Source organism: Suillus subalutaceus (assembly GCF_016647625.1).
Source record: "Suillus subalutaceus strain FC151 chromosome Unknown DFJ58scaffold_130, whole genome shotgun sequence".
Taxonomy (NCBI): domain Eukaryota; kingdom Fungi; phylum Basidiomycota; class Agaricomycetes; order Boletales; family Suillaceae; genus Suillus; species Suillus subalutaceus.
In genome coordinates this window covers 29,435-43,451 of record NW_024540379.1, presented here as the reverse complement: position 1 = coordinate 43,451, position 14,017 = coordinate 29,435, and the positions used below count along the sequence as shown (strand labels likewise).

General features: G+C 49.7%; 7 protein-coding genes across 7 annotated transcripts; 4 read left to right on the top strand and 3 right to left on the bottom strand.

Annotated features, from left to right (window-relative positions):
- Positions 1–320: 320 nt before the first annotated feature.
- On the bottom strand, positions 321–3,069 carry DFJ58DRAFT_809479 (Alpha/Beta hydrolase protein). The gene is made up of 16 exons (XM_041391359.1): positions 2,610–3,069; positions 2,455–2,558; positions 2,348–2,406; positions 2,233–2,287; positions 1,951–2,181; positions 1,882–1,903; positions 1,761–1,832; positions 1,622–1,703; positions 1,357–1,567; positions 1,274–1,305; positions 995–1,225; positions 916–936; positions 851–858; positions 671–800; positions 599–620; positions 321–543 (listed from the first exon to the last, which is right to left on the bottom strand). Exons 1-16 carry the CDS (start codon positions 2,803–2,805, stop codon positions 493–495), a joined length of 1,527 nt encoding a protein of 508 aa, XP_041239269.1. The 5' UTR covers positions 2,806–3,069; the 3' UTR covers positions 321–492.
- Positions 3,058–4,471, bottom strand: DFJ58DRAFT_708116 (PdxT/SNO family). The gene is made up of 5 exons (XM_041383774.1): positions 4,283–4,471; positions 4,094–4,225; positions 3,847–4,046; positions 3,711–3,794; positions 3,058–3,655 (listed from the first exon to the last, which is right to left on the bottom strand). The coding sequence occupies exons 1-5, from the start codon at positions 4,326–4,328 to the stop codon at positions 3,401–3,403; spliced, it is 717 nt and encodes a 238-aa protein (XP_041239268.1). The 5' UTR covers positions 4,329–4,471; the 3' UTR covers positions 3,058–3,400.
- Positions 4,472–4,536: 65 nt separating this feature from the next.
- DFJ58DRAFT_84843 (uncharacterized protein) lies at positions 4,537–5,311 on the top strand. Its single transcript, XM_041393634.1, has 2 exons — positions 4,537–4,598; positions 4,655–5,311. The coding sequence occupies exons 1-2, from the start codon at positions 4,568–4,570 to the stop codon at positions 5,068–5,070; spliced, it is 447 nt and encodes a 148-aa protein (XP_041239267.1). The 5' UTR covers positions 4,537–4,567; the 3' UTR covers positions 5,071–5,311.
- Positions 5,242–6,696, top strand: DFJ58DRAFT_84840 (uncharacterized protein). The gene is made up of 3 exons (XM_041393629.1): positions 5,242–5,712; positions 5,764–6,015; positions 6,076–6,696. Exons 1-3 carry the CDS (start codon positions 5,413–5,415, stop codon positions 6,646–6,648), a joined length of 1,125 nt encoding a protein of 374 aa, XP_041239266.1. The 5' UTR covers positions 5,242–5,412; the 3' UTR covers positions 6,649–6,696.
- Positions 6,697–6,838: 142 nt separating this feature from the next.
- On the top strand, positions 6,839–9,607 carry DFJ58DRAFT_708109 (calcium-activated chloride channel-domain-containing protein). The gene is made up of 4 exons (XM_041383773.1): positions 6,839–7,326; positions 7,379–7,658; positions 7,718–8,119; positions 8,174–9,607. Exons 1-4 carry the CDS (start codon positions 7,088–7,090, stop codon positions 9,476–9,478), a joined length of 2,226 nt encoding a protein of 741 aa, XP_041239265.1. The 5' UTR covers positions 6,839–7,087; the 3' UTR covers positions 9,479–9,607.
- A 258-nt stretch (positions 9,608–9,865) lies between these two features.
- Positions 9,866–10,634, top strand: DFJ58DRAFT_84712 (uncharacterized protein). The gene has a single exon (XM_041393407.1). The coding sequence runs from the start codon at positions 10,022–10,024 to the stop codon at positions 10,475–10,477; it is 456 nt and encodes a 151-aa protein (XP_041239264.1). The 5' UTR covers positions 9,866–10,021; the 3' UTR covers positions 10,478–10,634.
- Positions 10,635–11,063: 429 nt separating this feature from the next.
- Positions 11,064–13,969, bottom strand: DFJ58DRAFT_809461 (glycoside hydrolase family 85 protein). The gene is made up of 7 exons (XM_041391358.1): positions 13,742–13,969; positions 13,668–13,685; positions 13,512–13,585; positions 13,379–13,462; positions 13,049–13,324; positions 12,883–12,988; positions 11,064–12,832 (listed from the first exon to the last, which is right to left on the bottom strand). Exons 1-7 carry the CDS (start codon positions 13,916–13,918, stop codon positions 11,267–11,269), a joined length of 2,301 nt encoding a protein of 766 aa, XP_041239263.1. The 5' UTR covers positions 13,919–13,969; the 3' UTR covers positions 11,064–11,266.
- Positions 13,970–14,017: the final 48 nt, after the last annotated feature.

Here is a 14,017-nt window from a genome sequence, read left to right as displayed (position 1 = left end):
GGTTTCCTGATACTAGTGCACTTGTTATAAACCGCATTTGTGCTTGTCTTGATCACTTCTTGTAGTAGACGAAGCTGACACCTGCTGACACGTATAATTTTCCCAACACCAGCTCATTTTGTCCCTCGTCACAGCGCACGTTAACTTGGAGTCGCCGACGATTAGGCTGTGGACATTTGAAGGGCTTGTCTGCATGCCAGTCGTAACGGGATAGGTATTATCCCCTGGTTACGGGCACTCGGGATTGGCTGGGATTGGCTAGCATGGGTTGTTCGGCGATATTCGCGAACCATACCGCTAATTTTTCATCATGGGAGAATCAAAGATCAAGTCGGAGTTGACCCGGCAGACCTGGACACCGTGAACCTAAGTTCGACTCTTCCAGACCCGGAGACAACAAGCTTCCTGAGAACTATTGTAACTAGACTCTACGAGCTGACGTTTGTTACGGATGGCAGGAATCTAAATCAAACCAAAGACGAGTGTCCCTATCTATGGTGTATCCCTAAAGCCCATCAGGTACTGCATAATCTGGAAGGCAGCCTAAGATGTCGGTCTTTGCGTTAGAGCGCATTTGAGTCAAAAACTGTCGACTTACTACTGGCGCAAACTGTGGAACCCTGCAGAATACATTTGAGAACCGGGAGGCTTAGTATAGCGGAGAGCTCACATGTGTCCACTCAGGACTACCTCGTAGTAAGTGAGTCCCCGTTCTGAGTGCATTGTCCCGAAAGCACCCACGCCATCGACAATGAAACTGTCATTGATGATAGGCGTCTGGAATCCTTGCAATCCGTCCCCTTTGAATAAAATGAGTTGTTTTTGCACCTCAGCGCTTCTGCTCACTTACAAGTCATACTACAAATAATTCCTATTGATTGAAGGGATTCACGCAATAGTCAAGAACGCACGTACTTTTGAATGACGATTCTGGTTCTAAGTCATCGGATCATGGATCAGGATATAGGAGAAGAGCTCGTGGACGCAGGCATACCCTTCAGAAATGAGAACAAAGTCGGCGAGACCGTGTACGATGACGGTCCGCTTATTCTTCTCGATAACATTCGGTAACACAGTGAAGGCAGGGGGTAAGCTACCGTCTCCATTTGGGAAGACATTGACATTGGAACACTCCGTCCACTCTGTGTCATCAGGTGCATGGATGGCATGCTTCACATCATTGCGGTCAAAGTAGAGCGGAGTTTGTGACTGTATGATCGAACCTCTGGGCCTGCGTAAACAGAAATGCCGAGTGCATTGTTTAACTACTCACGGGGCGCCAAGCACATCCCATAGAACAGGATACTGGAATGGAGAACGTTAACAGACTAGTTGGGAGGATACTCCTCGACTCACAGTGTCCCAGATGCGATAGATATTGAAGGCGGGGTTGATGATCAGTGCATTATTAAAAATGTCGTCCCAGACATCACAGCCCTCAGCTGCCTCGACCGAGTCCCCTGGCAGAGGAAGAAGGCCAGCTGGAGGATATGTCACGTACTTGTCTACGTAGCCAGTGTAATTACACTTGGCGGCCTTCTTCTCGAGGTGATCCGTGAACGTTTGACTGGATCCGATTGGTGAGCAACCTGCAAACCCGGCTCAAGTGAAATAAACTGACTTAAAAGAGAAGAGACCAGCATATTTATTCACGAAATCCACTGCAGGGATCTGCTCTTGCACCACATCCCATGACAGTGAAGCTATGCTCCGTAGATAAGCCCTTGAGAGGATACAGAGCGATTCAAAATGTTGCTTACGATCACTGATCCACATGCCTTGCAACGAGAGGTCTAACAGAGTGGGATTCTCGTAGATGTAGTTCGCAAAATCTTCGTTGATCTTTCATACGTGCTCTTAGAAAAACAAAGACAAACTGACAAGGGACGTATGTTCCTGCGTACTGGTTACAATGAGTATGATTTCTGGACAGTCTTCCAGAAAACTCACGCTTTCACCCGTCAGATACAACTGCTTGCCTTTTAGTTCCGAAAAGACCTCGAGGAACTGCTGCATGAAACCGACGAGTTGAGCAGCGACATCGTCTTCATTCTGTGCGTTTGGAACGCCTTGGGAAAACCCCGTGCCAACAGGTTGTTCAACCCAAAGGATGGAAGAGAGGTTGGTCCAGCTGTGTTCATTCACGGTTGGTTTGGCTTGACCCAAGGACCAACTGAAAGGCTTCAAACTTCCCAGTGAAATGAGTCATAGCATCCAACGAAAGGGGCTTACTCCATTCTCCTGTAGTAAACCTTCGAGTGAAGAGCAGCCAGGGCCTCCATTTGTCCTGGAGGAAGAGCAAGTCACTTCAGTGGTAGATTAATACCGACCACTTCCGATCACACACCAAAAAATCAAATCATCGAGACTCCCTTCGGGACCGGGAGGGAAAAACCAGAAAAAGAGCTGTCGTTTGAATCAGCAGAGAACATGTATGACTCATTATTGGCATACCTGACGCGTCTCATCAGGACTGTCGCTTATGGGCAACAGACCTGCCCAGCTGGGACCAACATCGAAGTCGACCAGAGGGAGGGATGTACCATCGACATAAAATTCTGCACAAACATATCAGACGCTGGCGTTTACTGCAGGAGCACTTCATCCACCTGAGGCCTTGGGGTTCGTGAAGGTGATGTTTTGAACACGCTTGCGCTCGACGTCCCCAGCCCCTCCCATCTCTACGGCCCAGCTGGTTTGCCAATGCTGGGCTGCCTCAAGCTGGCGCTCCTTCAACATATGCTTGGTCATGAAACGAGCGCTAGCGGCAGTCACTGCTAGCAGAACGACGAGAAGATGCAACATTGTCGAGTAAGCCTAGTAGCCAGGTGTGACAGCAGCGACGTCGCCCAGCCTATAATGCATAATGAGGCTTTTTATAGTGGTTTTAATTGATCCGTGTGCGTTTTTCGTGACATGCTCATACATGCATGGGAGGCTCCCGCGGAAGATGTGGCCTAACAAGCGATGGGGTGGGCTTAGCTAGCCAGCTGACCCGAGGATGTCTAAATGCGTCGAGCTGCTGGTTGACACTAGTACAACTTGATAATTGCAACGCATAAATCGTAGATGCGCATATAGTACTCACTGGCAGGCTCTAGCTATGATATATATAGATCTGGTAAATCCCATGTTACTAAATTAGTGCTCGTCTTGATAGCTTCTTCAAGTCTTGTAGCAGAACGTCTGACAGGTATCAAAAGATTTGAAATCTACACGTTTTTTTTTTTCAATAATCAGTCTAGATTTCTTCGGGCCCTTTGCGTTGTCTGTCCTGAGGGACAAGTGTGCGCACTCCCGAGGTAGCGATACCGCCAATTAAGACCTTATATGAGGCCAATCTATCACACTCACACGTCAACCATGACAGTGGGGAGCGGCAATGTCATATTATACCACTTCACAGGAGGGTAGGCAAAACACAAGTCCGCACAAAATACTCATGAAAACGACTGTCTTTTGTGAGCTCCGGGTGAAATGTGGTGAGCATATGTCGTCCCTGCCGTAATGCAACGATGCTTTGTGAATCGTGTGGACCGGTGTCGCCTTCGTCGTGTACCGCCAGCTTCTGTGACTTTGGCACAAGGTTAATCGGTAAGCGAGCGATGATTTCTATTGGTGGGTTCTCGGTGGATGGATGTATTGCTAACACAACCTTTTCAAGGAAGGTCTAATTAGTACAACGTTGCGGATGAGCGCAAAACACGCACAGGAGCACGAATGAATACACCCATGAACGGAGTGGTTGGATCCCGCAGACCCTCTGTTGAAAGAGGTGCCTCGAAAGACTCGACCTTCGCGAGACGGTGTCAACAGAGGAAGAACTGCAAAACATGATATTCGTACCTGTGAACCCCAACCATTCCGAGCGACGGTGACTGATATTCCACCGAGAAGTTCCTGGCCACCTTTTTTGGTATTCTCAACTGCCTGTGCAAGAAGAATCGCTCCGGCACAAGTTCCCCACACGGGCTTCTTCTGCAGAAACGTCCGTAGAGGTTCTAAAAGCCCAGCGAGCTTAGCGAGTAGTGCAATAGTGGTGGACTCTATCGGATGATATGAGTGAGTTTAGGTAAAATGACACTTGTCTCACCCCCTCCGGGGATTATCAGAGCATCACACACTGAAAGATCTTCTGCAGTCCGAACAAGAACAACCGCAATTTTCTTCTGGCATGAGAGCTTTTGCAGGGCAGTCTGATGCTCTGCAAAGGCTCCTTGAAGAGCTATATTTTCCAGATGAAACAATGCATATACTATGCCAGCACACATACCGTACTTACCTAGTATGCCGATGGTAACGTTGTTGCTGACCTGGACGTAGGCCATGATGAGAAAGAGAAACTCTGAATCGATTTGTTGTACACGTCACAGAACTCACGAAAACACATGCGAATTCCAGGCGGAATAATACGGATCGAGTCAGTTAGAACATGTGGTCTTTGAGGAGGAGAAAATTTGGCGGTTGGCCGAGTCACGGCCCGCGCAGCGTGAGACTTTTTCAGGCATAAGTGATGACACGATGACTAAGACCCGAACTGTTTTTCACTCTCACCGCAACCACCATCATGTCCGAGCTTGACGCTGACCTCTATGGCGGTATATATTCTCAAACGCTTGCGATTTATGTAGTTTTTGACTTGACACCTTCCTAGATCTCTACGGCAACGACGAGTCTGAATTTCCAACTTCAGCAGAAAACGGCGACCAATCTAAACCAGAAGAGTCTCTTCCATCGGAAGCGCCCCCTCAAGCACCTGCTGCTTCCGCTGTGAAGGTTCCTCCGCCGACACCATCAAAACAACCTTCACCGGTCGTACCGGCTGCTGCCATTAAAGCACCTGCAACCGAGACCTATCCAGTACAGACTTACGAAGAATACGCGTCGACTACCACTCAATCCGGAGCTCCTGCCTACGCTGCTCTCGCTACACAGCAAATACCGACATACCAGCAACCTCAGTCCGACTATGCACCAGACTTGGGCCAGCATGAAGGTGTGGGTAGTTATGACCGCCAACATAGCCATGAGAGAAGTGTGCGGCCCTCAGAGATGAAGGATGAAGGGTGAGTTGCATAGGACAGTTCTACTAACTTCCTATGGGAATTTGGGGCATGCATCTTCGCTGGGATATATTGGATCTTAGTCGTTGACGGTCAATAATGCCGACGTAGTTGTTCGGTCATCGTCACGCCTAGCTACTCAGCTATGTCGACTAGGACGACTAGTCTAGCTCTAGCATATTCGCGTTCTCTACGTCCAGTCTAAGCTAGGCTAGCCATAAACGCGAGCAGACAGTAGCGTTTTTCTTTTTCTCCTCTGTCATAACACCCCCTGTCTCTACAGAAACTAATAACGAGCTTTGCTTTTCATATCGTACACTCAATTACCGACGTCCGAACGTATTCGACCATGTTGCCTCGCGCGTGCGACACTATCTATAGCAAGATGTTCATTGGCGGTCTCAACTGGGACACAACCGATGGTACTTACATCATTATTACTTGCTCTGTACCGTTCGGTAGTACTAAAATAAGGTCGTTCGCGGCAGAGTCCCTCAGGAATTACTTTTCCCAGTTCGGTAAAGTAGATGCATGCACGATCATGCGCGATGCTGCTGGCCGGTCGAGATGCTTCGCCTTTTTGACCTTTGAGGACCCCGCAAGCGTTAATGCGGTGATGGTGCGGGAGCACTTCCTAGATGGCAAAATTGTACGTAAAATATTGTATCTAGCATTGGATTCTATTTACCCGTTACCCAAGATTGATCCAAAGAGAGCAATACCTAGACAAGAGCACCAACGCGCCACAAAACTGTTCATTGGCGGTCTTGCAGGGAGTGTGACGTCCGAGTCGATGCGAGACTTCTTCTCGCAATTTGGCAAGGTCATCGATTCGACCGTCATGTTAGACCGTGAGACAGGGAGAAGCAAAGGCTTTGGATTTGTTTCATTTGAAGACACAAATGTTCAGCCCTTCCTCGGGTTTGGGAACCTAGAGATCGATGGGAAATTGGTATGTGACGAACGTGTTACATCTATAAATATACACGTTCATTTACGCACTTTATTTAAGATTGATGTGAAGCTGGCGCAACCGCGTTATCAGCGTGACAACTTTAATGAGGACGGCGGTCAGCAGCAGCAGCAGCAGTACACCAACAAGGGCGGGAATTTCAATGCGGCAGCTAACTCTATGCCCGCGGCTCCCTCGGGCAACACTCCATTCGATCCCCAGGCTCTTGCCGCTTTGTATACTCGCATGTTCCAAATGGCGGGCGGAGGCGGCATGATGGGAGGTATGGGTATGGGTATGAATCCGGGCATGGCCCCGGGCATAAACCCAGGCATGATGGGTGGCATGGGTGGTTATGGTGGCGCAGGCATGGGCATGGGTAGAGGTGGTATGGGAACCCCCGCGATGGCAGGTGGTATGGGTGGAGGACCAGGAATGGGTAGTGGTATGGGGCGAGGGGGACAGGCCATGGGTGGCGGTGGCACACCCACAGGGCCTGCCAGCCTAGGTCCGAATGTCCCGCGTGGTCCACGAGGAGCGCAAAGTGGTCCGGGTGGCCCTGGTGGTCTTGGCGTTGGTCCACAACGTGCGGGACAACGAGGGCAGCACAGCTATCATCCGTACGCGCGCTAGTTTCTTGTGGCATCGCTTGATTCGCATTGCCATTAACTTATCAATTCAAAAGCTGGTCCGTGTACGCATGAAGATGATGGACCTTTCATATGCATTTATACGCAGTAGTCTTGTTCATTTTTAAGTACAGTTCCTGTAGTATGTTCAGAGGCCGTATGGAATGTGCCTGTCACATCAATATTGCTAGGTTCCGTGGGAGGTCTCCATCAAATTCAAACAGATAACAACAACTCGAGGACATTGCATTTGCTGATGCCCTAAACCAACCCTAAACAAATACTTTCACTAGATCTGTTGATATTCTCGGAGCTCAAACGTGTAGACTCATCTCTCCAATCTTTCTAGCTATCAGTTCTACGGGATTCTCCAATTTCAAAACATTAACACTTGCAGAGGCCGCAATACAACTCAAATCATAGGCCCACCGTGTGCCCTCAAAATGCATCCTCATGTGGACGCAGTCATAGTTTTCCGTGCCATCCAGAAGGGAGCCAGCTTTTCTAAAGAGCAAGTGCGCCAGAATGCTGTCAAGGCAGAAAGGCAGTATTCTAAGCTCATTAGTACGCTCACCCGAGCTGGCCTCAAAGCTGCTGGGAGGCGCGGAGTGAGTCAGGGCCAGTTACTTGTAATGGTGACTTGCCCGCAGAAGGTGCTTGCAAACCTCATTCATTGTGAACGGTGAGTCTTGCAATGAATTCACTCTCCATATTCATATTCTTATGCATCTCAGACATTCGGACTTTTTGTACGGTCTTCCAATGTCCAAGTTGCCGTCCGCGAACGACTTTGAATCAGGCCCACTATCTCCCGCCGACCGTATCCGTTTGATCCACGGATTCATATCATCCACTCCCGAAGATGGAGGCTTGGGTATTATTCCAGGGCGAATAGAGTGGGGTCTCGTGGAGTCCGTAATGGCACTTCACGATCATGACTTCAACGACCACTGGATACACCTATGGACACGACGCCGAATAGCGAGCGTGGAACTCGAAAAGATTCGAGACCAGGTTTGTCTCAATTATTTTCGTTCTGTATACGTCATTCAAATGATGATGTCGTGTCCTAGTTTGGAGATTCCGTTGCGCTCTATTTTTTCTTCCTCACAGCATACACACGGGCTTTGATATTTCCCGCGGCACTTGGCGTTATCTATTATCTCTTCGGGAGACCTTACTCTGCTTCATACTCCACTTTACTCCTGTTGTGGTCAATTGCGTTCGTCGAATGGTGGAGACTGCAAGAGCGTATCCTGTCAATCAGATGGTGCACTCGTGGTTCGTGGCGCGTTGAAAAGCGGAGGGCTGATTATCTCCCGAGCTTCCCCTGGTGGAAGCAGGAGATGCGCATGATGGCTGGCCTACCAGTCATACTGCTCTTTGCAATTGTCCTTGCGGTTATATCGACAGGCATATTTGTCCTGGAAGCTTTTGTGACGGAGCTTTACAAGGGTCCCGGTCACACATATGTGGTAAGCTTACTTATGCCTGCCGCTTACAGCCTTTCTGAGCAGCGTTCATTTAAGGCTTTCGCTCCAACGATACTTTTCTCACTCCTTGTTCCTCGGTTACTCGCAATGTACCAGAGACTTGCCACGAACTTCACGGATTGGGAAAATCACGAGCATCAATCGAACCATAGTTGGTCTCTTTCATTGAAGGTCTTCACACTCTCGGCGGTGAATGCTTATCTCGGCCTTGCGCTGTCCGCATTCATTTATGTCCCTTTCGGTGAAACCGTCATGAACTTTGTCCAGTCCCACTTGTTCACAGATGGTCGTCGTGCGTTGGCCTTACTGGACAAATTCAATATCCATTTCAACGCCACCTCTCATCTCGGTGCTAGAGGTGTTGGTGGAAAAAAAATCAGTGCGGTCGGACTCAGTTTATGGGAGTGGGATAGGAAAAATGCGCGACGCAAGTTGAATTCATCGAGGCTCGAGGAGCAGATGTTCGCCTTTTCGGTCACAAACCAAGTGGTGGATACCTTCACGGCCATTGGCTTGCCATATATCCTCCGTGCCGTGGATTCGTTCCGCAATGGGAAAGGTTTCCGGAATGGTAATGGGAAGGCACACGGGAAGAAAAAGCGGGTAGCGTTTGATGATGAACCTGTGGGGCATGATGCACACGGTAGAGAGGAGCGCGAATTCCTCGAGCGCGTTCGGAGCGAAGTGGTGCTGCCAGAGTATGATGTGTTCACGGACTACAGCGAGATGGTGACACAGTTTGGCTACGTCGCTCTTTGGTCGACCATATGGCCACTTGCACCGGCGATGGCACTTTTCAACAACTACATTGAAGCGCGCTCTGATGCGTTTAAAATCGCGGTGCACACCCGACGACCGACGCCTGTTCGAACGGATTCGATAGGGCCGTGGCTCGAGTCTCTATCATTTTTAACATGGTTGTCGGCTCTCACGAACTCTGCGCTGGTATATCTCTTCCGTCCCCCTGCTCAACAGGAGCATGAGCTAGGGACCGTGGTGGATGCGGATGCGACTAATGAGTCACAGCATCACCGACAAGGTCTCGCTGCAACCCGGGAACTTCTGATGTCCGCTCTGTTGATCGCGATGTTAGCATCCCATGGCTATCTCGTAATGCGTGCCGTCGTCCGACATATCTTGAACCGTGCCATATGGACAGGAAGCAGGGAGAAGAAGGAGGCAGAACGCGTGGAGCGGGAGATGAAAGATAAATATCTGAGTAGCCTCGGGCAGTGCGCGCCAGGTGAAAATGGGGCGTTGGAAATGACGGGCGAGTGGGCCACCTTCTGGGAAACAGACGAGGGAATGGATGATATAAGGAAGATGCTGAAAGATGCTTGAGTTACGAGATTGTGGATCGAAGTATTATGCACCCAGTGAAAATCGACAGTAGGTACAGAGATCTAATAGATTTGCGATGAATCATTATAGTTGTGTTTTTATGCGAAATGTAAAGAACTTCGCAAAGTTCGTATGTGTGTCGTCAACGAACTTTCGACAAAGTTTGCGCATGTGTTGTGCGTGTATGTCCATAACTTGCCCTTGAGTACGATGTTTACTCAGTGCGGTTGAACAACGCGCATCTTATCCGCCCACCATATCATTCGACCTCGCTACGACCCCGGCTCGACACCATCATTCCCGTTAGTCCCTTGAGTCTCAAGTTAGCCTGCAACTGCATCTCCCGTGGGCTGCAACGTGACAGCTACGGCGAGCAGTTGATTTGCTCACTGTGACCGCTGGCGTTGCCCTTGAGAAGCCTGAGAGAAACTCCTTCAAGTTGCTAGTTCGTGACTCTCCCCCTACGTTTCTTTGATCACTGGTCAAGCCATCATACGTGTTTGGCTTCAGTTTCGGAGTTGGCGTTGTCGGCAGTTCACACGCATGACGAGATGGATGCGCTCACCGCGACTTTCAATTGGGGTTCTTTGCGGGACTGGATTCTTGATCATGCAACCCTGGGCCCGGCGGACTGAGGGGCGAACATGGTGGAACGTCAGACACCTACAAGCTCCACCCGACTTAGAGACTGAGCTACTCGCGGGCATCCTTGGTTTCCTAAATAAGGGACCCAAGTGTTCCACATCCCGAGCCATCCACAAAGTTCCGACGTGGACAGTAACGACTGCCGATGCCCTGAAGATGGTACGATGTCAGTGGCGGGCCAAAAGACGAAAGTGTAACATATCCTCTCATTTCGCGCACAAGCTTACGGGGCAGCGAGAGTGTTGGGTTTACAAGGGCTGGAGCACCTGCACCACTGTGGGCCAGCGACCAGACCGGGGAAATCAGCATGCTGAAAAGGTGAGCAGTATAGAGAGATGGTCGAATACTCGATAGACGCCTCGGTGAATGTGCCCAACAGCGTCGCAGGTGATGATCAGCAGTTGCAGCAGTACGTCTTTCAGTGGCTTCTTCACAATGTCCTCAAAAATTTGGAATTTGATGCACGCTGGAGTTTTCCTAAGTAAGGTGAAGTACAGGACGTCAGGTGTGAGGATACGAATGTGGCGCACGCCGCAAGACACCCCTGTGGCGTACGAAGATACTTGCTGTCGACCTGCGTGCAATCAAGAAAACAAGGCTTCAGTCATTGAAGACATAGGGGTCGTATATACCTCGGAGCATAATGCAATGCGGTGACGGGCGGGGTGGATGAACAAGAATACTGGTCGTGGAATGGACACCAGGCTGTCGGTACTAGGATACCAATGCGACGCGTGTATACACGCCACTTATTTCGTTCCAGCATCTGGTATGGGTCATGCAAGACGAAAGAGAGAGCAGAAGAACGAGCGGGTAAAGGAGGGAAGCACTGGCAGGACGTGACTGGGTGTTTTATATACCACAGCAAGTGACTGACATTATTTGATTTGGACCAGAGGGGTCTTCGCGTATGTAAACGCGTTTTGATCTGGACATTTTTGGGACTGCATCGGACCCTCATGCATATGCTCGTATAAATACAAATACAAGTTCTACTAGCTACGAACATGAGGTAGTGTGGTGTGCAGCATGCTAAAAAGTTACGTGGATTCAAGCGTCGTTCTTATAACAAGCAACGTACAAATACGCAATCAAGCATGCCTGCAAGTTCCTCTCACAGCTGTACTTACGTGCTTAACGTCATCAGCGGCCTCCGAGTTTGGACATGCAATCCACGTGCGCACACATCTCCCATGGCAGGACATCACCTTTGTCAGAAACTCCTTGTACATAAAAGCGTAACCCTCTCCCGTCCATCACATTCTTCGGCAGAATCGTCGAATCCACATAAAATCTATTAGCACGCCCATCTAGGCCTGTTGTTCCAATGAATATCGCGGTCGTGGGCCCCGCAACACTTCCCGAGAGGGGGTGCGGGTTGACGTAGATATTGAAGTAGAGAAATGAGGGGAATCGTTCTTTGGTATCGTCTAGAACCCATGCAGGATTCGGGTCTTCTGGAGAGGATATCGATATCGCTTGTAATGTGAGACGTGGAAAAAAGGATATGATGTCCCAGGCGAGAAGCCCGCTGAAATCAGTTGAAGGGGAAGCGAGGGGCTTGATACTTTGGAATTTAGCCCACAGAATCCCGGGGGTTCCCTTCGAGACACGGGCGTTGAGAGAAGATGGATATACGGCAAGTTGACCTAACGAGACTGAAAAATCAAGTGACCGAGATGGATCTTCGGCAACGAAACCGATGATCAGGCCAACGGCAATCGACGCGTTGACTATGCCGAGGGGCAGCGAGAAGCTAAGGACTTGTCTGGTCCAACCGTTCTTGAGATAAGATTGAGTAGATGCCCCAACATTGATCTCTGGGAGATCTCCACCACCCGCCATCAACGGCTTTACGAAAAGTCCAAGGTCAAGGTCGGTCCCCTCACAAGCGACAGTTTTGTAAACAATGTTGACGTCATATGACACGAGGGAAGTCACATTCAACGACTGCACAGGGAGCCAGATGCACCGGAACAATGCATCATCGGCTGTACTGCCAGCACAAGAAATGGAAACTTTGAGGGTATTCCCTCCATTCCATGCGTCGCTCATGTCCAACGTAGATGACGCTAAAGGGAGTGGTTCTGGACAATCATCGTCTTCCCACATCACAGATGGTCGCGGCCACACTAAATTCCCAATGGAACTTTGCTTGTCGACATCAGTCCAACCGTCCTCTGTCTGAAGAACATTCACGCCTTCGACAAACCACGAACGCCCGACTCCTGGAGAGAACGATGTGTAGAAGACCAGCTGGGTGGGGTCAGGAGGGGTGGCATGTACGAAAAATGACGATACTGGCTCGAACGGATCGTGAGGACACTCAGGCTCTCTAGGACGTCTGGGAGCATCAGGCACGGGGACCACTTCCTGAGGGTCTGCGGGACCGATCCATAACTTGCGCTCATATTCCCACCATTGATCCCAGTTCCATCCTGGCTTATCTTGTTCGCTCTCCCATGTCCATGCTTGCCCGAAAAGGGCGACACTCAGGCCGAGTGATTGGGGGTCGATATGTGTCATGGCCTTGTAGGAACCGAATCCTCCTCCGCCGTGCGATCCTCGGCCCCAGACATCAACGCCTGTAAAGATACTTTGAAGAGACTTGACGGAGGAGATAGAAGGCCTATTTGCATGATCATTGATGACCGCTGGATCCAAGCTCATGAAATACTGGGCAGTGAGAGCTGGAAAAGATGGCGGCCACTTATGCAATACGCTTGAGATAAAGGCGGCGAATCTGAACAGGCACTTACAAAGTAGTTTGTGAACAATGCATCAGACGAGAGGAAAAATGGCAGATTCAGACTGTTCAATCGATCTTGCCACCTCAGTTGGCCATTGAATATCACACTGTCGTACCTGTAATTTGAATTAGGTCAGGAACATTTGTTATAAACTTTTGATCCGCCTTGGCCTCACCAAATAACCTGGGCATGAAGACCAACTTTGGTTACAAGCTCGGATCTCAAAAGTAAAATCCATCCGGCAAGCGCCCGCGCCTGTTCCGCCCCCCCTCGAAGCGGACATTCGACATTCAGGAGATAGCCGTCAAACCCGCGCTGACGAGCAAGCTCTGCCAAAACTGAGGTATAGTGTCTTGACATGGGGATCGAATCTGTACGTAAAGTTGGGCCCGCCTGAGGACATCCAACTATCAGCTGGAGGCAATCAGCTTCTCCAGATCCCTCAAATATTCTGGAACGGGGTGAGTGGGGTGCGGGTTATGTAATGGTGCTTTGTGGAGCTCACAATGTTCCGAGCATCTTAACCCCTTGTCGGTGTGCAGCATTGATCCATCCTGATGGAGGAACAGTGATTCTGTGATGCGAGAAGCTGGCGCAAGTGATGAGGTACGATAAGGTAATCGATGAGGTCAACGCACTATACAAATGTGTCACATAAAGGCCAAAAATTGAATGTATAGCACAGGCCAGAAGGAGATTCTGTATACCCTCCCTATGCAGAATGGAAGACCGAGTCATTTCATTACGGCTACTGATGATGATCATGACATAAATCAACCGAGTCACCTACTGACTTTATAATCGTGGCACACCTTTGATAGGCAGGTCAGTGGGGCATCGTGGAAGAGCATGAGTTTTGCTTCTTCACCAAAAGCTTCCCTTTCCGGTTCGATGATTCTGCAAACTGAGGACGGGCCTGATACTCCAAGACAGCCATCAACTTTTCGTGAGGGAGACTAGCCCACTGATCAAGCTCGGCCAGAGACTCAAAGTAGGGTGCCTCGTCACCAACGAGTTTTCCATGGCCAGTCCCTCGCAGAGGCATGTCGTTCCACAAATTCAAGCTGGCAGTGGTGGTGGATGTGGATGATTGAACAACTGAGCGTGGGAAATAGCAGTGGGGTTGTTGTGTATGATGAACTCT